This window comes from Ascidiella aspersa, chromosome 2, assembly GCF_963924565.1.
Source record: "Ascidiella aspersa chromosome 2, kaAscAspe10.2, whole genome shotgun sequence".
Taxonomy (NCBI): Eukaryota; Metazoa; Chordata; class Ascidiacea; order Phlebobranchia; family Ascidiidae; genus Ascidiella; species Ascidiella aspersa.
Genome location: NC_139448.1, coordinates 33,797,591 through 33,821,982, shown reverse-complemented (window position 1 = coordinate 33,821,982; position 24,392 = coordinate 33,797,591). Strand labels below are relative to the sequence as shown.

General features: G+C 36.0%; 2 protein-coding genes across 2 annotated transcripts in view; both read right to left on the bottom strand.

Annotated features, from left to right (window-relative positions):
* Positions 1 to 10,853, bottom strand: part of LOC146165421 (uncharacterized) — a 91,993-nt gene extending 81,140 nt beyond the window's left edge. Inside the window, exons 1-13 of the mRNA XM_083380922.1 lie at positions 10,777 to 10,853; positions 10,584 to 10,709; positions 9,824 to 10,007; positions 8,087 to 8,344; positions 7,320 to 7,428; positions 6,584 to 6,781; positions 5,628 to 6,161; positions 4,736 to 4,910; positions 3,567 to 3,658; positions 3,002 to 3,070; positions 2,382 to 2,513; positions 1,414 to 1,812; positions 854 to 1,035 (exon numbers count right to left, since the gene is read on the bottom strand). Coding sequence (XP_083237048.1) covers positions 854 to 1,035; positions 1,414 to 1,812; positions 2,382 to 2,513; positions 3,002 to 3,070; positions 3,567 to 3,658; positions 4,736 to 4,910; positions 5,628 to 6,161; positions 6,584 to 6,781; positions 7,320 to 7,428; positions 8,087 to 8,344; positions 9,824 to 10,007; positions 10,584 to 10,709; positions 10,777 to 10,853 — 2,535 coding nt within the window. The remainder of the gene's footprint in view (positions 1 to 853; positions 1,036 to 1,413; positions 1,813 to 2,381; positions 2,514 to 3,001; positions 3,071 to 3,566; positions 3,659 to 4,735; positions 4,911 to 5,627; positions 6,162 to 6,583; positions 6,782 to 7,319; positions 7,429 to 8,086; positions 8,345 to 9,823; positions 10,008 to 10,583; positions 10,710 to 10,776) is intronic.
* Positions 10,854 to 12,033: 1,180 nt separating this feature from the next.
* Positions 12,034 to 21,704, bottom strand: LOC146165420 (OTU domain-containing protein 1-like). Its single transcript, XM_083381988.1, has 6 exons — positions 21,537 to 21,704; positions 18,408 to 18,611; positions 17,717 to 17,849; positions 17,215 to 17,338; positions 15,942 to 16,177; positions 12,034 to 15,032 (listed from the first exon to the last, which is right to left on the bottom strand). Exons 1-6 carry the CDS (start codon positions 21,647 to 21,649, stop codon positions 14,808 to 14,810), a joined length of 1,035 nt encoding a protein of 344 aa, XP_083238114.1. The 5' UTR covers positions 21,650 to 21,704; the 3' UTR covers positions 12,034 to 14,807.
* Between the last annotated feature and the right edge of the window lie 2,688 nt (positions 21,705 to 24,392).

The following is a 24,392-nucleotide window of genomic DNA, read 5'->3' as shown; positions in this document are numbered from 1 at the left end:
TCATTTGAAAACAGTGACTTAGCTGCACTTAAGTCAAGTTATTTGAGTCAAATGACTTAAGTCAAGTCAAGTCATTTGAAAACAGTGGCTTAGCTGCACTTAAGTCAAGTCATTTCAGTCAAATGACTTAAGTCAAGTCAAGTCATTTGAAAACAGTGACTTAGCTGCACTTAAGTCAAGTCATTTCAGTCAAATGACTTAAGTCAAGTCAAGTCAAGTCATTTGAAAACAGTGACTTAGCTGCACTTAAGTCAAGTTATTTTATTCAAAGGACTTAAGTCAAGTCAAGTCATTTGAAAACAGTGACTTAGCTGCACTTAAGTCAAGTTATTTGAGTCAAATGACTCAAGTCAAGTCAAGTCATTTGAAAACAGTGACTTAGCTGCACTTAAGTCAAGTCATTTCAGTCAAATGACTTAAGTCAAGTCAAGTCAAGTCATTTGAAAACAGTGACTTAGCTGCACTTAAGTCAAGTCATTTCAGTCAAATGACTTAAGTCAAGTCAAGACATTTGAAAACAGTGACTTAGCTGCACTTAAGTCAAGTCATTTCAGTCAAAGGACTTAAGTCAAGTCAAGTCATTCGAAAACAGTGACTTAGCTGCACTTAAGTCAAGTCATTTTATTCAAATGACTTAAGTCAAGTCAAGTCATTCGAAAACAGTGACTTAGCTGCACTTAAGTCAAGTCGAGTTAAACAATACGCAAAAGCGTTTTTAAAATTCAAAATAAACAAAGCCTATTAATAAAGGATTGCAAAATTCTCGTACCTTTAGCAGAAACGTGTTTTGGTTGGGCGTCGGCAAATAAGGTTGGAATCTCAGCATGTTAAGTACGTAATTGTATCGCAGTACTAGATCCTCGCTGACCAATCGCATCGAAACAACGTAGGGAGGACTTAAAGCAGGTGCACTGTACACCAAGTACATCGGCACAATATCCCGCGCTGACACAACAGCTTGAGCATTGACCCCAGTTGTTAGGGTGCGTTGAAGGGTAAACGGACCCGTTATACGACGCAAGTCTTCCTGGTTTGCTGTGAAAATAGATACAAAATACATTGTAGCTCGTAGACATATAGTTGTTTTTTGAAAGCTCAAACTATACGTAAAAAACATTTTTGAAACAGCTTTCAAACAAAGTATGTAAGTAGGAAAGATTACCTGGTATCTCCGACCTATACCCAAAATATACTGAACGTGTTAGGACTAATCTTACAAACTTTGAAAGCCGAAAAGATCACCTGTCATCTCGCAAACCCCCAGTTGTTCTCCATAACTCAAATAGTATATTAAACGCGTTAAGACAAATCTATTACATGGTATCTCGTAGACGTGATTGTATGCCACTGCTCAAATATCCTATCGAAACTTTAAAGAAAATTTATCACAAACTGTGAAAGTAGTGAACTCACCTAGTATCCTGTAATGTAGACCTATTGGTGGTTTCCACAGCTCAAATGTTATATTAAACTTTTCAAGACAAATCTCTGACACACTTAGTGAGTAGAAGAGCTCACCTTGTATCTCGTAGACGTGGTTGGCGGCCACTGCGCCTCTCCCGTCGCTCTTACAAGCGAAAGAAGCTCCCAATGAGGCGAAATGCGGGTCGGAAGGGTTGGAAGCCACGCACCTTCCGCCATCTTGCAAAGCGAACAGCGACAAGCCTTTCAACTTGGTCGCCACCGAGCACTTGAGCAGAGCGTCCTTCCGCGTCGAGTAGGCGCCGTCCAAGTAGGGCAGGAAGCCTTCCAGTGACGTCATCAGCGGATTGCTGACGTCATCCTTCCAGCAACCGCGGTCGGTGAGGTTGACTGCAGCAAAGTTAAGGTTGTTGACGCGGAATTTTTAAGACAAATACTGTTTCAAAGGATCTTAAACCTCAAACTTTTCTCCTTAAACAGTGGAGAATGTTTTTGAAAAAGAGATATTAAAAAAATAGGAAAAATAAATACAAATTTTAAGAAAATTACTGTCGGAATCCTAACGTTCAAATCAGTAGTCAAACAAACTAGCTTTTAAACAAACTGTCAAATTATTTTTAACGGTAAAAAAAATGTGCAACGGGTTTGTATAAGTTACACTTAATAAATAATATATAAGATTAATTATGCGCAACCCCAGTTCGAGAACCGCTGTACTATAAGTTGGTGCACTTTATACCAACACCGTTATACGTCTGATAAATCAGTTTATAACTAGCGTTTACAATAGCAACACCACTGAGAGAACGCCATCATTACAATTTTGTCGCTTTTTTTCGAACTTAAAATTTGCCCAGATTACACTGGGCGAACTAAACCAAACCAGCTGTATTCTTGTATATACTTCTTCAATACGTTGGTATTTTGCCTTCTGAAAACGATCAACTACTTAAACTTACATTGCATAGGAATGAACTTCATGTAGCATGTTGAGCTCTGTAGGTCGTAATGACAACCTTCCGCACGACAGCTTTCCATCGTAAAAGTGATCCCTTCCCTGCATTTCCATCCACTTAGTACGTTGGTTTCACCTGACAACAGTTTTCATAGCATTAAATAAACGTTAATTGTTGTTTAAAGGAATAGCGGTCTACTGCTCTATGAGGTGCAGTGTTGTAAACAAGTTATTTGAAATGGCTAAAGTCAAGTCGTTTACAAAACCTTTCAAGGCAAGGTCCAGCCCAAGTCTTCAATTACCCAAGTCAAGTCATTATAACACTCATGCTTCTGAAAAGACATGTTAGTCGACAAAACTTATCAAATATACCGAAATAATTACTAGGAGATTAGTTGATTACAAAATTCACATAATTACGAAACGTTATTAATTATCTTAATGCACTGTATACGACAGTTGCATTCCAAGAGTTTAGGTATAACTGAGAAAGCATTTACGTTTTTTTTACAATACGTTACTGTGCCATTAATAAACAAATACACATTTTATCCATGTAAGTTATGCTCTGGTTAAGGTTTTCCTACTGATCCTATGGTGTTTATAACAATTCAAATTGATTACCGAGCTGGATTGTAAAGTTTCTTTCACGGACAACGGGGACTTTTTCTGTTGGAATCAAGGTTTTGATGTCTGAAATTAAGACAACATTTTAAGTTAAGAATTTAAAATAAAAATTAACTGTTTATTAATATTTGTCGATGGCCGTATTCGCCTTATTCCAAATTAGGAATCAGGAACTGTCGAACGACAAAGTGTATTGTAATGTTGACAAGTCTTGAACTTCATCAGTTGAAGGCAAGAATGCTTTATTCTTAATTTGACCTGATGAAGTTTGCTGGCGCAAAATCTTGTCAACAATACAATCCTATTTTGTCGTTCAACAGTTCCACCTGGCTTTTAATGATTATATATTCCTTTGACGAAATACATGGATTTGGCTAACATGCAATTAAAAAGAAATAAGTTAGGTATACGTTATTTAGGTATGTTAGGTATACGTTATTTAGGTATGTTAGGTATACTTTTTTTAGGTATGTTAGGTATATATCTAATTTTACAGTATTCAGTTAAGTTGGACTTACGGCAAGTCGTTAACAGATAGTAAGCCTGTAATTTTGTAGTTTACCTCTGACCATAAGCTTTCCGGCAACTTGATTTTCAACAGTCAGCCATACACTTTCGAAATTACTGCCACCGTAGCACTTCCCAGCTCCAAACCTTTTGACAATAAATTATTTTCTCAATCTATAAATATATTCCTTCATCGAAATCACGATGTTTTAACAGTTCCACCTTAACACCATACTTTGCTACAATAATAGGCACAGCATAAATGTAGTACATTTATATATTTTTCTTACACGCTTATGCCGAAAAGCTTAGAAGTATTATCTCTCATTCAAACACGTTATTTTGTAAATGAAATTTTAAACTTAACTGAATCGACTTGGTACAATTACTTTACACATGTGATAGCTCATCGCTACTTTGGTTGAGTAAAATGGCAAAAATCCAAACTCATTTTTTTCCTAATGTTGTTTTAAAGAAGTGAAAAAGACTCTTGAAATTATTTTTTTTTGGTTTTGCCATTTAAATGGTTAACATTACTAAGCTGCTGAAATAAGCTCAATTTTCAACTTGAAATCTTGCGCCCGTGGGTTCTTGCCCAGGCGATTATATGATGGGCCTTCGTACGGATATCCGATACTTGACATTTTATTCCGATGCCGATACCCGATAATTCGGACAAAAAGTATCGCGATCCGATTCGATACCAAATGACGTCATTACTATGCCCCAGCAAGCAAACAGAATAAATAGAACCGTTCAAATGGAGTTTTCTGGCTGAAATTCTCATATAAATTCGCCTTCGGATAGGCACTACTACCACCCTCATATCGGACGAGTACAGATAAACCACTTGGGACCGGGTATCGGTTCCGATTCGATATTATCGGGCATCCATAAGTCTGTGTATACGAAAAAAAGTTAAAATAAAAAAAATAATTTTAACTCAAGTCATTCGACTCAATGACTTAAGTCCAAGTTCAGTCATTTGTTCAAAAGACTTAATTCAAGTCAAGTCCTATTTTTCAAAACTACTTAAGTTAAAGTCAAGTTTTTAAAAACAGTTACTTAAGTGCACTAAGAAATAGAGTAAGCTCAACCAGGCAACACATCAATAGATCAATAGATCTGTGAGGTGCACTTAGGTCAATGCATGTCATTAGCTAAAGTCATTACAACGCTTCTCGTTTATATGAAGTACAATAAAATCAACTTAACTCAACTTACGCATCGTAGGCAATCGTGAAGGTAAAGCACCCTTCGTAAGCTCGTTGCTCGCACAAAGAGGCACATTCGTCAGCGGGACTAGAGCTCGAGGCGGGAATCGAACCCAGGACCATCGCATCCGGTTGTTCGGTCGCAATCGACTGTGTGTCGGGAAAAATTTCCCAGTCTACCTTATCTGGTGAATCGGGGTTTCAATGAAAGGAATTCTGACGGTATTATTTTAGCATAAATTGTAGAATTATACAAACATGCAAAATATATATAAATCATCTAAGTGATATTTTAGAAAAAGGCGGATGGTAGGCGACAATATATGTCGGTGTTAAATATAAAATTACACATTTACATAAAAAGATTTTTCAACTTTATAACTGCAAATTTACAGAACGTTGCAAATGGATTATGGTAATCTAAAAAAAATATAATAAAATATTTACATCATTTCGTAAAATGGAAAAGGATAGGTCAGAATGGCACACAAAGACCAAATTCAATTGTACAAATTTTCTTCCGGCAAAACAAATGTTTTTGTCGACTAAACAGCCTGGCAGAAACAGCATATTCAAAGACTAAATTGTCAATTAAAACCATGCGAAATGCAAAAAAAAGCCACGACATATTATAAACAGAAAATGGGCAATTCGTTGCTATGTGTTAAATAACAAAGTAGTTAAATCAATAAAATTCAACTGTAAACTCTCCAAATAAGTAAATTTATTTCTAAAAATTGGAGTGTTGCAATTTTGAGTTTACCGTCAAGTACAAATATTTAGCAATTATGGCGTAAAAATACACATACTTACCAATAAAAGCCAACCTTATAATCATCTTTTTCCAATCGGTGAATAGAAATCGTTATCCCAAATAATAAACCAATTAACCGAAGCCTTACATTTCTCGCACAAGAAGAACTCCGTTCGTTCACACTCTAGCGCCTTCCATCCGTACGAATCGTCTCCGCTCATCCGATTACCGAGTGCCAGGCACTCCCCGGCGCCGCTCGGTTCCGGGACAAAGTCGCCCCCGTCCCAGGTGCTTCCCCACCAGTGGGGGGCTCCAGAAACCCCTTGGGTAACAGCTGTTGTTGTTTCAAAGTCGCCGCTGCCGCTGCCGCTGTAGCCACCGCTGGGGGGCGTAGTGAGTTGAGGAGGCAGGGGAATCCCCTCGCCGTCAAGCCAGCTCCAAAAACCATTAGAGTTGTTTCCAGCTCCAAGCCAAACGTTTACGGCGTGGGAAGCGTCCGTGGCTAGCTTTGCTTGTGTAAGGCGGATCGCGAAATCGCGGAGCTCTCCACTTTTGAGCATGGCCAAGTGCGCCACTTGGTGTGCATTGTGGTCGCTAAAGGATCGGCATTTTTCGCTCGCCGCGCTTCGGTTGAACGGAGTGGCGAAGAAACGGTATTGGCGGCCCTCGAACAGCAGCCAGTCTGTGCAAAGATAAATCGAGTATTTATTATGTTCATGTTTTTGTTAAAGGTGCACGCCTTAACATTTTCACGTGTAAATAATTTTAGACGTTACCAATATCGTTTGATTAAAAAAAATTGGTAAAGTATGGCCTTTTCGACTTTTTAAAGTAAGGATAATAACATAGATACCTGACAAGTTCTATAAGTATTTTAAACGGAATAACAGGTTAATTGAAGCAAGGCATTTTTTTTTTCAACATCTGTATGTTAATTTTGGAAACACATACACAAAAACCAGAAGTATTGCAGTTTATTACAGATTGAAAAGTTGTAAGATCAACTTAAAGTAAAAACGCACGGTTTTGCAACTTGAAACACATAAAAATTTACCCTATATTTTACAAACTAATTTAACACTTAATGGAAAACAATCAACGTACCGTTCATTTCGTAACGAAACTCGTCGAACAGACTCGGGTCCACATTATCCTCGACTATAGCGGTGGCGCCTTTTTCCCGACAAATCTCTCGTTCTTGCTGCTTGTCGTCCTGCTCCAATGCTACAGCGTGTGGGCTGACGCAACCGATTGTGGTGAGGAAAGTTGAATTGGGACAAACCCAGTTTGTGGAAGCTAGGTCTGAAAATGCAAAAACAAAAACAGATATTCTTAGGGGAAAGTAGTGTTTTAGACTCAGGTACAAGTATTGGCGCCGAAACTTAATACAAAGTAGTAGTGTCGGTGCTAGTCCGATACTATATAGAGTGGTATCGGTGCCGATCCGATACATCATCAATGTGGGAATTTCAGCCATAATTTTCAACCTAACGCAGAGATTTCAACCTCGAATAGTAAATAAAAACAAATACTGTATTAGGTGAACAACTGGAGGTAACTAAACTAATCTTAACCTGCAAAAATACTTGTTTTTTATCAATTTTGCTTGTTGGTATATGTACCGGAATAAAATGTCAAGTATCGCACATCTCTAAGTCGTTGAAATGTGAACTTTGTTGTTATAAATGGTAATTTGCAAGGCCGTTAAAACCGACCTAATATGACAAAACGACAGAGAAAAATTAGTTTTTATCGCCATTTTAAGTGACAAAAATCGTTTAATAGAGTTAAAATCATTTTAGGGTTAAGTCAATAGATCACATTAGACTTTATGGAATACCTGTAATAATGTCTTCATTTACATACAAATTCTTGCTGGAATCCAAAACAAATAATTCAGTGTCGTTGGCCACAAATATCCGTCGAGCTCTGTTAAAAAGCTTTCCAAGCTGCAACAAACAAAAAATTATTCCAAAGTTTTTTTTTACCTGGAATAAAAACATGCTATCGTAATATATTATTTTAACGTGCACTAAAAGACACCTGTTTAAAGCATAGTCGGAGTATTGTGGGGTTTTACAACAGCACCAATGGAAATATATAAAAAAGCTTTTCAAGAAAAAGTCATGGGATTTTTTTAAAGAAACATATTAATGAGAGCACACTGATAACTGAATTACTTATTTTGGTTGCAACAAATTACTTATTTTTTGATCTTAAATTGTTCTTGATTGATTTGCGTATTGTATTGAAGATTCTTTAAAACCCCTTTCGTTTTTCCAAACTTGTCATTTAATGTGCTAGGAAGTTATTTGTTTTGAAAGCGGCGTAGTAAAACCAATTTTCATAATATTTGTTATTGTGTTGGCCGTGGCATTTCGGAAAACAGAGTGTTAAAGATTTTCCTTTTTTAATCTTAATAAAAAATAGTCTACTATAAAAATCGAAAGTTTATTTGAAGTGCAATAAGTATAATGCTTTTCCAAGACACGCTGTTAAACAGGAATAAATCTAAAAAATCGTGTTTTAACCAAAGAGTGATACTGTGAGTCTGTTGTTTATCTCAAATGAGTTTTCCTAATGTAAAATCGCTAATGTGCTGCTTACTTTTTCGGAAATTTGTAAGGAATCGTAGAACACGTAGAACTCCCCATCAACGTCAAGGCCGAGATAGTCTGGGCCGTAAAAGTTTTCCAGCGCCTGAATGGCGATCAATTTAACGTCATCAGTCGTTTCATTGGTTTGAATCGCTGTTGCGTTTTGCGATGCTTTCAGCAAGAGAGGTTTGTAGTTTGGTTGGAGTACAACAAGTTCATTCGAAAGGCCACCAGCTGATGCAACGTAGGTGTAGCGTTCTGACGAGCACTGCAATAAATAAGTTGAGTTTTTTTAACAAAAAATATTATGTGTTTTAATGTGCATTGTTAAAATGTAAGATTTGTTATGTTTATACTGAAATGTTAAACCTATGAACCTAACAAAACGCAAAATGCAATAATTTTGACCATCGACCTACTTTTCTTGCTACAATTTATTGGCCTAGAACCGATCGCTACGTGCCAGCTTGTTTATTTAGTTTTCTGTTTTAAGTTTGGCTAGTAATTCTAACGTCAACAGCCAACAGATGGGCTTATCAAACGAAAAGGTAGGGTTATTTTATAAATCATCACTATATGCCTTTTCCAAAGCGGTGTTGAATTATAATGCCATTTGAACGACATTGAAAATTTATTATAGCATATTTGTAGAGTTTATTCGTTTACTGAGATTTTTAATAAACTAGAAAGCTATATGCAAACAGAGCACAGACGTGGAGATGCAATATGAAGCAAGTTTAAAAAGTCGGCCATTTTTAACCTGTCGCTAATCTACATATAAGCCTGCTAGTTGGCAATACTTTCAACTCTTAGTAATTCGCAGAGCGTATACTCTGGTAGGACCTTCAAGCAAAACTAAAACATCGACATTTAAATCCATTAACTCTTATACTTTTGGGAATATATTAAAGAAACAGGATAAAAGCTTTTAGGAAAATGACTTAATAGAAAAAAAAGTAACAGTTATTGTTGTACCTTGCTATTTGCTCTTACCAGGTGCCAGTTTTTCCACAACCACAATTTGTCGGGCAAGTCCGGCCTGAAGCTGTGAACCAGAACAAACTTATCGAACAGTTTTATAAACTGTATTTGACCAAACAGCAAATTTTCTTCAAGTCCTATCGAAATCCGTTGCGAATACTCGTTCATATAGAGTTGCAGACTGCACAGTAGATCGTCGCTACTGGAAGCAATAACAGATCCGATAAAGCATGGGCAAACTCCGGCCTGTGGGCCAGACCCGGCCCATTTCACCGTTGAATTTGGCCAACGGGCCATTTCGCAAAACATTTCAAACGTGGAATTGGTCAAAAAAATTAATCGCGATTACCTCACACGAAACATGATCTAATCAGCTAAAATTTAGTATAAACAGTTTAGTTGGCAATTGAGGGGTGTCTGATATTCAACAGATTTAGCCGATACCGATACCAACAACTTTCGGCAGAAACTATGGCGATCCAATCCGATAGCAAATGGTGACACTACAAAGCTTAAACAAACAAAATAAATTAATTTAAAACGTTCAGAATGCTGTTAAAAATGATTAAAGAGATATTCGAAATGTTCAAAATGATACCTAGTTCTGTATGCGCCTTGATATTCGTATTTTTGTTTATTTGCTCAGGTAATTTCTTCACTCAGACTTTTCACAACTTGCTTAAAGGGATAACCAACATAACATATAAACAAGCAGGTAAAAAAGCCAAATTTACCTAGAATTAGAACAAGATTCGTTTTGTCTCACGGCCTTGGTAGACCAGTGTAGGAATCCCCCTATGAGGCCGTAGTCCGGTATCCGGTAGAGGTTGCCCTCGTCCGACGTGACGTCATCCCTGATGACGTAGAAGTGATTCCGGGTGTGGGCGATCGACCTTACGCTGAAGGGAAGCGGGATGGCGAACTTGTGCGAGCAAGAATGAACGCTTTCCCTGCGAATTGAAAATCTTGTTGTAAAAGGCAGTTCCCTGAAAAACTTTTAAATATTATGAGCACATACATTCAATCACCGTAATATTAAACGATAAATATATCACGGTTTGTAGTCTTGGAACACTTCGTGCTGTCATCCGATGACAACCACTATACCTAACTCGAGCAACACCTCAAGCAGTTAAAATAATTTCTTGCGATTTTGTCACATTTGAAAGCTGGATTTAAATGCTTGAATTTGGAGACTGCCATTAGGTGCTTAATAAATTCCAAGCTTTCAAGATAGAGAGGCAGCAATGTGGAGGACGAAACATCATGAAAGGCGATCATGACATTTTCCAATCTGTTTATTGCTCTTACGTAAGATCTGTAGGCCTACTAAGCTACAAGACATATGTCTTTTTTGCGAAACTCTGGAACAGACGAAATATTGTTTGGGTAATCAAGGTAACCAACTCCCGAACCCGTCCAGACATCCTAAAAATACTGAAAATATATTTTATTAATTAAGTTGGGGAACCCTAACACATTATTCAACGATGCAGATTTTGTCAAATATGTTGGCTTACTCGTACCTCCAATATAAGGCAGGACCAAAATAGTCTTCTACGACTTCCAATATTCCTCCGTCGAAGTAAGTGTTCCTGGGAAGCTGCAAAAGATCGATTGGCTCAGTTTGGCAAGTCGCCTTGTTCCAATTCCTTCAAAAAATCAGTTTGTTTAGCTTTTGGAAGGAAAGAGAATAAAACAAAACTGTATTAAAATTACCCGTCAATGGCATCCGCTTTTTGAGCACCGGACAAAACTGTACAAAGATAGAGCGCCAAAATGTAGGATCGAAACATCGCCGGAAAAACTGTTTTCGCAGTAAAATAAAACCTGAAATTTCAAACGCTTCGCCTACCCACTTCGCTTACTCATTATTTTGAATTCGGTTTTTCATTTTTTAGGGTTCAGGTTCGCAGACGGCAATACAGAACCGAAGGTTACGCTTCAGGGGTAATTAGGGGGTATATAGGGGTCTGGGTGCGCTTTGTTGTGACTGGGTTGTTCATCGTCGCTACTCGCTCGCTATTAAATATTAATGCCCGACAATGAAATTAAAAATCGAAAGGAGAACGAGGATTTCCGATGTCTGGGTAATTGAAGCCTACAGTTTTCATTTGGCCCGTTTACCTGGCCGCTTTCCAAAGAAGTCGGCTCAATTTTTTTAGGCTCACTTACAGTCAAGAGCGCATAATGAATTTTAGTTTGGGGCACTCTTTTTTTTAAGATGACGCACCAAGTTTTTTTTAATTTAGGCTACAGAGTTTAAATATTTTTTTCTTTTATTTAGGCTACGGTTAAAAAAATTCAGTTTGGGACCTCATTTGTTAAAGATGACATCTATCTCAAGGTTGCTTTTTCAGTTACGTAGTTAATTTTTTTTATTTGCATAGTTTAAAAAAGTTTTTCTTTTATTTACGGTTAAAAAAATCAGTTTGGGACCTCATTTGTTAAAGATGACATCTCAAGGTTTTTTTATTCTGTCACGCAGTTAAATTTTTTTTCAAATGGGCAAAAAAGACATTTTGGGGAGGGGGCACGGCCTCTTGCCCCCTGGAACCACCCCTGCTTCCAGGGAAGTATGTTTTTTCTCTAGGGAAAAAATAAAAAGAAAGGGTTTGGCAGCAAAAAGTGAGCGTGGTGCTTTTATACAGTGGTGTTCGTTTTTAAGATGGCCAACAGAAAATAGAAAACAGACCAAAAAGAAAGACGGCACTCTTTTCTGTGAACTTTTGAACCGATTATATTGTCGCGGATACTATAACTTCTTTGTGTCGGCATTTATTAAAGACTCTAGCTTGGGGTTGACCTTTAGAACACATTTGGGGTGTGGGAGTGTAAAAATAGCTTTTCCTTTGTTCGAAGGAATTTGACTCTTTTTCTCACTTTAAATTTTTTAATTAAAGGTATGATATTAACGAATGTATAGACACGGAAATTGTTTACTATATTCAAAACTATTCCGAAAAACTTTGTGTATAAAACTTTCCTGCAATTACAAGTTGGATACCGTTACCACATTAATTACATCGCTTTCGCAGATTCTTAATGTAAAAGAGTTTTACAGTAAGACATGCCCAACATGAAGCAGGACGATAAAAACTGAAACTGAATCAGGTAATGCCGTTTTTCCAAATCAAAATTGGTACATGCAATACCTCCAAACGTTATCTGTATAAATAATTATTTATTTTTTGCTGCATATATAAAAGCATAAGATTTCTACAAAATAAGCTGTTTTCTTTGGCGCAACACTGTTAATAAGGCCTGGAAAACAGTGACGTCTCTGCTATAAAAATGATCAGTCGCAATCGGTCACGTGACTAGTCTCGAGGTGGCGGTATTGCGCAACTTTGGGAAACACGTCACATGACTGCTACGTAACGCAATTACTATATCACGGGTCGAAAGAAAAGCTCACTTCGCAAACACCTTTATGTTTTGAGTAAATATTGGCGCAATACTTATATTTTTGAGAAAAAGTTTTTAATTCTAATTTTAAAAACTAAAAAAATAAGACAATTTTTTACTAGGGCTTGTTAATACCACCCAACGCAAATTCAGTTTAGGATTACAGTGGGCGTAATTTGTGATATAATTTCCCGAGCCGTTTCAAATTAAACTCTAGTCGACTCATTAAATTAGTTCGGCAAAAGCGCGTCAGAAGACAACGAAATATTTCACCAGGAATAGTTCACAACAAACGTAAAATCTAAAATAACAAAACAATAAACAAAACAAAAGTAAATGAACTCCATTTTCAAGTGAACAGTGCTTGGTTTGGCAAACGTTTTAGTTTTAACCAACAGTACGACAGAAATAAAGGAAAGCTATCATGTAAGGCACATGAAAATATAATATGCACGTAGGTATTGCATGAATTGCATTGCTACAAACACTACTTTCGAAAAAGGAAGACAATCACTGTTATTTTTTGCACAAGGAAAAATACAGTGTATCACCAATGGTAAAAGCAATGGCAATTTTAAATGATCTTTTACTTATATATAAAGCATTGACAAACAAGTATTTGAATTTGTTTTTGTGGTAACTGAAGGAACAATAATTAATTAGTCACTACTTTTATTTCCATTGGATTTAATTTAAAATAAGGCGCAATATTTAAAATAAGCTTGCTTTATCAGAGTATGCACATTAAACTGTTTTACTTGGTGTAAAATTTTTTATTTTTTTTAAACGCACTAGCAGAGGAGTGTTTAGATTGGAAATTGAAAAACTAAGTCTACTGTAGAAAATTTCGTGTCTTTCGACAGGCCTTAACTAATTTTAAACAGATGGCTAAATCCGGATAACTTCTACCTTTCGATGTTTAAGTGAGAAAACTATAGGAAAATACATTTCTCCACTGAATTGCACATTACTTAAAGAAATGCCTGTAAACAACAAGGAATATTTCGCATATCACCGTCGCGCAAATACATAAAATTGCCTTTGCAAATGTTATTAGTAGTCTCACAGTTTCCAAAGTAGCAAAGAGTTTCCAGGAAAAATCGCTACCAATATTTTTTTTACGTATCATTCTGACATTTGAAATAGAGTGTCGCGTTTTAGGGGTGTTCCATACCCCGTAATTTATTCCGCTTTTGATATTTTACGCTGAAGTCGTTCGATCTGATACCGCATGACATCATTAATTAGTTGAAAAGTCAATATTGATAAAACTGAAATGTTTTTCAGGGTATCAGGGCAATTTTTTTCAGCGCTGGAAAGCTTTTATGCACCTTCGATTGTTAATTTACTTCTTCCTGTCAAAACTAGCGATTTAAATACAAAATGCTGAGTTGGATAACAAACCACGAGCGAACTGCACAACGTATCGAACTACAGCCGATACCATCTTATAGTATCAGACATGTAGCGATAATATCACATGGTATAGGGCAGTGGTTCTCAAAGTGAGCCACTTGGCTCACTTAGGGAGGATTTTTTTAATTTGGGGAGGAAATTTGTTCCAGGGGGGAATAGGGGAGAAAAATAACATAAAAAAAAAGAAGTTATTTAATCGGTTAAATGCAATAAATAACTGATTTAACTATTGTGATTCACAATAGTTAAATGTAATGATTGGAGTTGTAAAAGTCCATTAGACCCATAATCTAAGCCCATTGTTTGTTCACAGTCACATATTAGTCTATTGTTTCTTCACAGTTACAGCCGTTAAAGAAATATTAACCAATGCAGGCATTGCATTTTACATAGGTATTAAATCTATATACCAATGTTATACGTTCAAACAACCTGAACTTTGATACAATTAGCGCATCCAAATTACATCGAAAAAAGGTAGTATACCTTGTGTTTTTTCTGGGGAGGAATTAATAGTGCTTGGGCTTGTAAGGGAGGAATTCGAAAAAAACTTTGAGAACCACTAGTATAGGGTATCGGTTCCAATCCTACATTATCGGGCATCACCAATTGTTAAAACTGCTCCTAGTTTTGGACAAGTATCGATACTACTGTTTAACATCGAATATCGGATCTCATATTATCGGACATCATTATTGCTAAAATTAATATCAAATTTGACTTAGCATGGGTTTCGATACAAACCTAGTATCGGACGAGTATCGACACTACTATTTAGTATCGGGTATCGGATCCGACCCCCTATTACATCAAATTGATACCAGATAACCAAAAGATCGACCAAATCCTAGCATTGAACGATTTGCGAGACAACAACTTAATGGGTTTGGCCCTGATCCAATATTATCGGACGCCCCTAGTTAACTTTATGCATATTGATCGGCGTACTGGTCGACGAACGCATCGTTTTCTTCTTGCTGCAAAGACTTAGCCAGCTGTTCGTCGTTGGCCAGGTTCCAAACGGGTTCCCGGGACCCTTGGGCCCCGTCCGGCGCCGGTGGGGCGCTCGGCGTCGTTACGTCATACACTTTGGAAGTGACGTTGGAGACCAGGTCTTTGCAGAATTTCGTCAGGCGACCTTGGCCGCTTGCCTGAAAAGAATGTGGTTGTTAGGTTACAAGTGAGAGAGAGAACTTAAATCCGCACGAATAATATCAAAACTCTTGGAAACAAGTACACCGAAAGCATCGCAGGGCTAGATCACAGTCGTTAACACACTTACATATATGTGCGTGCAATGCGTATGTTTCATTCACTTTTGGAAACAACAAACAATTCTGTTTAGGCTGACTTATTTCGGTAATTGCCTTTCCTAAGCATCTTGTGTACTATATATGTGCCGTTGTCGTTGACCAGGGCAACTTCAGAAGGGCTTGATCATAGATTAACACATTGCGTATAATATGTATGTTTTAGTTGTAAAAGTCTTGAATCCGGCTTCTAGCTTGGTCGATTGGACGCCATTCATTAGGCCTCGCTGTTAGGGTACCAGACTGTTAGCACTTGTTTAGGGTTGGAAGTTGGTAATCAGTAGAGTTACGGGTGAATTAATCTCAGATTTCATTATTTCTAAGACTTAGCAGTTGTGGATGTTTACATCTTAGTCTTGCTGTTTGAGGCTTAGCTTTTTTAGTTGTTCTAATTTCGGCGAGTCTTTAGAAAAAAGCGAGGTAATCCTACAAAAGTAAGTACTTTTTTCAAATTTCTATTGCTGGATGCGGCGTCCCAAGATTAACAAAATTAACCAAAAAACAATACTTTTGGAGGTTGCTATCTCATCTATTTTGTTTCTTTAGGCAAAGTAATGACGTCGTTTGGCCGAAACACGATACTTGTTGTCCACAAAATATCAAGTATCGGTATCAGAATAAAATGTTGTACCTGACAGCGCAATCATAACCGTTTAATTTGCGCAAAATTAAGAAACGTAACATACGATTCAATCCTAAAAAAGAGATTAATAATCCGATAAGAAATCATCCTCAATCAAGCTAAGATACCTGCGCGTCTTCTGATGCGAGTTTTTGCGCCAATTTCTCGTCTTGTTTCAACATTTTACTTCTCTTCTGAAGCCAGTCAATGTACTGTGGGTCGTAAATCTCTCGGTCCAATATGAGGTCGTAATGGCCGTTGGTGAGCCAGGATAACCACACAGTGTCCTTGGAGGTTATTTCGCCCCCGTTGGGGTGAAAATGGTGAAGGGTGACGTGCACCTTGGGGTTGGCCGCCGTTCCGCCTGTAAACAAAAACATAATGTTGTGAGTGCGTAGAGCAGTGATCCTTAAACTATGTATGCACCTCGAGACTTTTAAGCAGTGCTGTAATTACTTAAGTCAATGTTTCAACTTTAGTACACTTAAGTCACTGTTTTCAAATGGCTTGACTTGACTTAAGTGCACCTAAGTCACTGTTTTCAAATGGCTTGACTTGACTTAAGTGCACCTAAGTCACTGTATTCAAATGGCTTGACTTGACTTAAGTGCACCTAAGTCACTGTTTTCAAATGGCTTGACTTGACTTAAGTGCACCTAAGTCACTGTTTTCAAATGGCTTGACTTGACTTAAGTGCACCTAAGTCACTGTTTTCAAATGGCTTGACTTGACTTAAGTGCACCTAAGTCACTGTTTTCAAATGGCTTGACTTGACTTAAGCATTTAGGGAAAAATGACAACACAGACTAATGACTTCGGTTGAAATGAAATGTTTTCAATAAGAATTTGTTTTTGTAAATTGGGTTACTTATCCTAATTTTAGCACATAAAGCAATTTGAGTTGACTTGGAATTGACATGCACTAATTATGACTTGACTGCGACTTGACTTGTTAATTATTCAAAAAGACCTGACTTGGATTGAAGTTATTTTATTTTCGACAGCATACCTACGAAATATATAGCGATCGAAAATAGACAACATCAGAAATGTCCATAAACAGTTTTAAATAATGTGGAAAGGTCATAAAACTACACCTGGATTATTCTGTAAGGTAAAAATACCTGCCTTGATGAGATATATTATCAAGCTAAAAAAATAAGGAAACACTGGTAGAACATCTGGTTTCCAGAAAATTGCTGTGATTAGCGGATTAGAAAATTTTAACCCTTCCGATGCTGCTAAAATTCAGTATATTTACAAAAAAGTCAGTATATTTAGTAATGTAATTTAACAACAGAATGTATAATGAGCAACTGCCGACTCGACCAAAAAAAAAAAACTTGTTAAAGGCAGTAAGACAGAAGACCAAAACAGATATGCCCAAGTCATTAACTTTACCTGTAACAATAGCAATGTTGATATGATATAGTTGAGTTAGAGCTAGGATTTCTGTGTAGCATGCCCAAGTCCCTTTTTTAGATGCTTGCTTCAAGAACTCCCATGCATCTCCTTCGATTACTGGCTAAATTAATGAAAAGCAAATATATTCCTTAATGTTGCTTCTGCTAGAACTACACTTCGTAATTAGATACTAGCAAATTGCACTTTAACAATGATAATCTAAATATATATTACTGTCCCTAAATACTTTAATACCAGTATATACTGCACTTCTATATGTAGTAAAGTACAAAGACTATCAAATGTTAGTTAAAGTTATTCTGACAAATATATATCTATCGAATTACAAATTTATAATATTTACTACATGAAATGTAACTCCATTTTAACTAAATTAAGGACAATACTTGCAAGTTTTTTTTCTAAAATTTCAGGAAAACTACAATATTTATGTTATATATATATTTATTATTGTTAACAAATATTAACATAATCTAACCTCAAAATCCTCAATGTGGTTTTGAATGTGATTTACAGTATCATTCCTTAAAACCATGTACATTGATTGATCATGGGTGAGAGCCTGTGCCATCGCACGATACAAGCAATTTCCGTCAGGGATAATTAAACACCTAATGTTCATTTAAAGAAAAAAGAGTTATACAAAAGCAGGTTTAGCAAATAACAAATAATTATATATAAAATGTTAATTAATATTATATATAAATAGTTAATTAACATTACCTTATCTGGAGCATAATGGTTGGATGTTGTAGTAAGACGTAATAAAAATATCAAAGCCCATACAGAAGTAGGTAGCATTTTGAACGTTTCGAATAACTCTTTATTCATTGAGAGTTATTCGAAACGTTCAAAATGATACCTACTTCTGAATGGGCTTTGATATTTTTATTATGCATTACCTTATCTCTCTATATCAATTTTATGTAGTTATGAAAAATAGTATAACTTGCTATTTTTAGTTTGGCAAACATAATATAAATTTTCCACAGCCTTAAACACAAAATAATCACTTTAAAAATCACAACCATGAAGAAAGCAAAAAATATGTTAGCAAATAACATTGTTGCATATCTTAGTGAGGTTTTTAACCAAAATTTAACGATTACATTTCGCTTTTGCTAGTGCAGTCAAAGTTCTCTATATACATAAACACTATATTAACCAACCTGTATAAATCATATTTATCTTTCAGAAATGCATCCTGGTTTTGTAACTCAAGACTTGGTTTTAAAAAGTTTTTAGCGTGACTTGTTTTAGGTTGTTCACTGTAAACATTATTACTAGATGGAGATTCATCAGTCTGTGGTTTTCTTTGTAATCCATCTGTTTCATTCACACAAAATGATGGAGATCTTGTAAAAGACGGGTGCCTAATAATAAAAAACAATTTTAAAACAAGATATGTCCCGAAAATAAATTTTCGGCCCATATAATAATAAGGATGGTGGCATGTGTTTAACAATAAGATATTTGAGAACAGAGTACTTGTTAATTTAATTCTTAAAGCAAACAAATTTCCAATAGTGAATAAAAAATATATATTGGTTATTTAAAACTTAAATGTTTTTTTAAAAAGTTACACAAAAATTTATTGTTTCTTATAAAACTGCTAGAAAAGTGTCTGCAGCATCTGTACAGCCTGCCTAATATGACAGCTGCATAAACTGATGTTGACAGAATAATTACTATGGAGTTATGTTACTTCATAGTTTATTCAAATATTATACCCAATATTTTAATAAAAAAATATAACCATCCCATCCCAAACCAAACGGCTGCACAACTGTGATAACAAACACAAATTTAATTGTAGTCAAAATTTATAGAAGCCTTAGTAATTATTTAAAAAGTTTTAATAATGGTTTTAGCATCGGATAAATAGACTGTATACCAACATAGCAAACAAATACCATCACTAAAACTGAATATTGATGAGTGTGAAAGACATTTTGATTCCTTTTGTTTAAAACAATGATATGCTAAGTGGTGTGATGCTGTCTGAGGACTTTGAATGGTGTTGCTTCGATAGATGGAGACAAGATAACTTTGGTCTGTTTAATAACTACTAATAAGCTGAAAAATTTAATTATTATGTATAAACCAAAGTAGAAACACAGAAGCATGTGAAGAATGTGAGTCAAAATTTGCAGACAGTAGTAAACTAATCTTTTAGCTATAATTCAATTTGGTGGCCTTACTGGCCTTATGGAATAAAATAACTGGCAGTGGAAAACACATAATTGGAGACACCATCTTTTAAAAGATTAATGGCAGAAAACTTTGGATATTGCTGAGAAAGATATTTTGGTAGCGAAAATTTGTGCAACTGCATTAACATGAACGCTAAAAGTTGCATGGCAGTAATAACTTTATTTCTAAAATGTACGCAGCTGTAAAACAATTCATAACAAAAGTCGTAAGCGTGACTATGGTTTTATTTTGAAGACTCAATCCCTTGATTTTCATGAAATGCACGACTATGGGTCTGGGTTGAGAAAAAATAACCAAACTTTTTAACCTGGCATTTGCATTCAGTAGTGATTTACACACTTTTTTTCAAAATAAGTGTCTATTTGCCCAGATCGCTCAGGTCAACCATTAGGGATTAGTACTATGATTTGAATTGGGGTTAGCATTTGCGTTATGGTAGTGACATTAAATTGGGGAAAGTGGCTATTTAACCAGGATATCCTTTTACGCTTGCTGCCATATGTGAATATTTATTGATATGGGTTAGGGTTTGGGCGGTGGTAGTCCAGTTTGGAAAGTATGGAAGATCTCGACGAGTGCAACGGCCGAAAAAATCTGGGTGACAGTGTAAACTTTATGATGCACTGGTAGTGCAGCAGTGTTAACATATGATGATGCGATAAATAAGGGTGGACAAGCGTTTTACATATTTTTGATGCAGTTTAAATTTATTTTCGGGTGCGGTTTTACAAGGTTGAAAACTGCCATACTCTCCACAGACCAGAAACTATACAGCACAGCACAAAAGCCAGCACAAAAAAAAAACAAAGGCAAAATAAAAATATTTTAAGAAAAAAATTGTACCACGATACCAAGAATCGCCTATATATTATAAATTTAAAAAAAAATTAAAAAAATATAAATATTAAATATTAATATTTGCAATAAAATAGGGAAAAAATGCTTGATCTATGATTTTAACTAACAAATTCGGGTTCTCCACAGTGGGTGGTAGTATTCGATTAAATCTTCCGACTTTTCCACAATTTCAATGATTTTTTTAGAAAGCGATTTAAATTTCTATGTTAGCCAGGTAAATAGCCTTAGGAGGTTCCTATAGGGTATTTTTCTTGATCACTCTTTATGCGTGCACCCATTAGTGATTATATGTTGATTTCAGAACTACTTTGGTGTCTGGGTTAGGGTTCCTCTGCGGGAATGTTTCGACAGGAAATTCGCGGGATTTCCCGCGAATTAACAATCCCGAATCCCGGGAAATTTTTTTAATAATCCCGGGTATTCGGCAACCTAGCAAAACTTTAAAAATATTGCCGTCTTTGACTAATATAAAGAAAAAAATAGTACCAACCATGTTAACGTCGTTGCCTGAGTTGTTTTATTTGCGCTCACCAGCGATAAAATCCAATTACATTTATTCTAACAAAAAAATGCATCATGCATGCACAAATAAGGGTCCTGACTCGTATTAGAGAAGGTCTGGTGCTCCCTTATGAACGTATAAATTAATAAAAAAAAACGGTCTTTAAATACCGTTTACCACAACGCAAATTATTTGGGTTAGAATGCCGGTTAGCGTTTGGATGAGGGTGGGTCAACCAATATTATTAATTATAAACATAATAATACTTGACCCACCCTTACCAAAACGCTAACCCGCACCTTAACCCAAACAATATGCGTTGTGGTATGCGGTATTTCTTTCTTTTGTTTTTTTGCATAACTTTCCACGTACATAAGTGAAAGAACGCCCATAAATGAGCTTAATTAAATGTTTGGATCTAAAATAAAAAGCATACAAACCTCAAAATGACGTAATTTTATGAATATTTTTTTCGTCGGGATCCCGGGATTCCCGGGAAGTTTTATTTTTCAATCCCGTTTCCCGGGAGTGAAAAATCCCGGGAAAAAGAGGAACCCTAGTCTGGGTGAATAGCCTTTTTCTTAAAAACATTCAAAAAGTGAATATCTTTTAGCTTTTGGCTGGCTTGCTTGAGAACTTTTTATATCACTCTAAATTACTTTGTTGTCCAGGTAAATAGCCTCTGCCGTTTCTTTTTAATTAAACTCACAACTCACTTACTCACCTTACAATACCAGCACTCTGTTGATCTTCAGCGTTGACAAACCATTCCTGCACTGTTACTCCCAAGTTCTTTAACAGATCCCAAGGGTAAAGTGAGTTGTATCCGTTCTCCATAACAACATTAATATTAAACTATAAAGTTAATATCAACAACAACACATCAGCAGCATTTTTGTGAATATTTTTAATCAAAACAAAGTATTTGGGGAAGTCCCTTTAAAACTACTTATCCGACGTTCATCTCTATTCTTTCGATGAGATTTGTCGTCTTTAATTAATTATTTATTATTCATTGTAAATAAACATCACAGAAAAAAGATGTCACAAATTAACAATAAAATTGGTGCCACTAAAAATGTCTATATAGCTTCGTTAGAAGCCGACCTGAAAACTGTTCACTGAATGCAATTTCAGTAGCTCATATGCGACTTATCTGATACAAACAAAACGCGGATTTCAAATCTTTCACTTAATTGGAGAAATCCATTGCGAAATTTTTAAGGAAACGTTCGGGTGCACAATCTCGCACATGGATGTAATTTGTAACTGAATAAAGTAAAATGGGCGTAGACCTAGGCAATTACCATACGTCCCGATTTAGGACAGTCCTGATTATTTTCTCCCGGCGTCCCGAATCCCGACTAACAACCAAATCGTTCGTTCGTTAGTCAGCCAACGTTTTAAATCAGGGAGTCGAACCGTTTGACTTTTCCGGTTCAGGTTCGGTTCGGGTTCAAAAATTTTTTCGGAATCCGGTTCAGTTCCCGTTCAGCTCCGGTTCGACCATCGTTTGTTCAAAACCGGTTCATAAAGTTCCGGTTCGGATACAATATAAGTTGCGTTAAATCTAAAAATGTGGGTCAATAAATGTAGAGAATATTCGTTCAATTGTATGTCATTTAATCTAAGTTTCGTGACGTATTAAAACAACAGCACTCGATATTGAAATATCTGAAAAATAAAAATCAAGTTTTATTTAATCAATATTCATGTTTTTTTCATAAAATATCGAGCATGGTATAACTTGACTCTGTAAAATACCAGTTATTACATGGAGTGAACCGCTTACGATTCGGGAAAAAATGGCCCAAAACCGGTTCATAAAGTTCCGGTTCGGTTCCGGTTCGACTCCGTGTTTTAAATACATTACAATAATACAAGTTTCGCTGTGAGTAGTTTGTTTAGCCAACGTAAAGAAAAGTGATGTGCGTTTTTATTTCCTCGCCTTAAATGTAAATGTTGTTGTTACGTCACTATAGCGTGTAATTGGACCTGTAGTTGGGTTGCACATTAGCTAGTTATGTATGCTAGAGAAAAATGTTGTGTCCCAGCCATTATGAGTTACAAATAGTATTAGGCGCTGGTCTGGAATCCTACTACAACGCACATTATTTGGGTTAGGGTGCCGGTTGGCGATTAAGTTTGGGCTCGTCAAGTATTATTATTAAATAATGAATATAACAATACTTGACCTAACCACACCCAAACGCTAACTCGCACCCTAACCCAAATATTGTGCGTTGATTTAATAATTGTGGTGGATTCTAGACCAGCACCTAGTATTTTACTTTTTTATTTATACGTCTTGTTATGTGTTTCCGTAATTTTCTTGTATAGGAGGAGGTATTCATTTTGCAGTGCAAAGTTAATAAGATAACCGAAAACTGTTAAGGGCGTATTTTCTCGCGCGAATTAATTGACTTTTAGTTCGTCGTAACACTTGGAATACATTTGGTCCTATACATTTTAGTGGCCAGCGCGAGAATTTGACTGGCAAGGCCCTCTTTAATTTACACGTTTTGTGACGTCTTGATATGACGTATTTCTGTGACGTCATTACCACAAAAATGGCATATCTGGTGTCTGTTTGAAAGCGTCGCGATTTTAACCCCCAATAGTTTGGTAACCCTACCTAGTCCGACTGTTATAGTTCCTCTTTTTTTATATAAAGTACAGTACCGGTAGTAGTTAGAATTTTGCAAAGCGATTGACATAAGGCAGGCCTATACCCTCCAAACTTACGCAATGAAGCGTGTTAACTGCATACTTTAAAAAAAAGTCTAAGTAAACGGTGTTACTAATCTCTCAGCTATTTAGTACAACTAACATAACAAATATCATCATAACTTGATTCGAATGAATGGCATAATTAATTCACACAATAACTCACTTGACAATTATTAAGTGTGTAGCCGAATCAGTAATCATGGGTACGGTAACGAGAATGGGCATCACTTCTACTTAAAATTGACTTACAAGTAATTTAGCGAAATTAAAATCCAACGATTTGCATCATAACTAACTCAGGGGTTGTAGTTGTGGAATGTAGATTATAGGGGTTGACTTAAGGTTTAATAGACACTGACACTCAAAGTTTAAAAACCTGAGTAAAACACAGGATCGGACTTTTGTAAAAGGAATATATATTTCGTCTTTACTGCAATCGTCAGTAATTAGAGATTCATTACGAAAATTTAATCTTGTGTTTCACTTGGGTTTTTAAAATCTGGGTTTCATTGTTTATATACGCGTCGGCGGCGCTGTGATCGATAATTAAGTAGTAACCTGCTGCTAACGTAGTAAGAATATCACAGCTTATACAGAAGTTGATAGCATTGTGAACGTTTTGTACACCTCTTGTGCATTAAAGGAATATTCGAAACGTTCAAAATGATAACTACTTCTGTATGGACTTTGATGTTGTTGCTAAGTCTAACTACAACCTCCAGCCTATATGCTGCTAATGATTTCGGATGCCATAAAAATACCCTTACACTCTTTTATAGATAATATAAGTGTTAATAAATTAAACTAAATAGTTTTTTAAGGATACGTGTAATATTCGATAAATTAATTT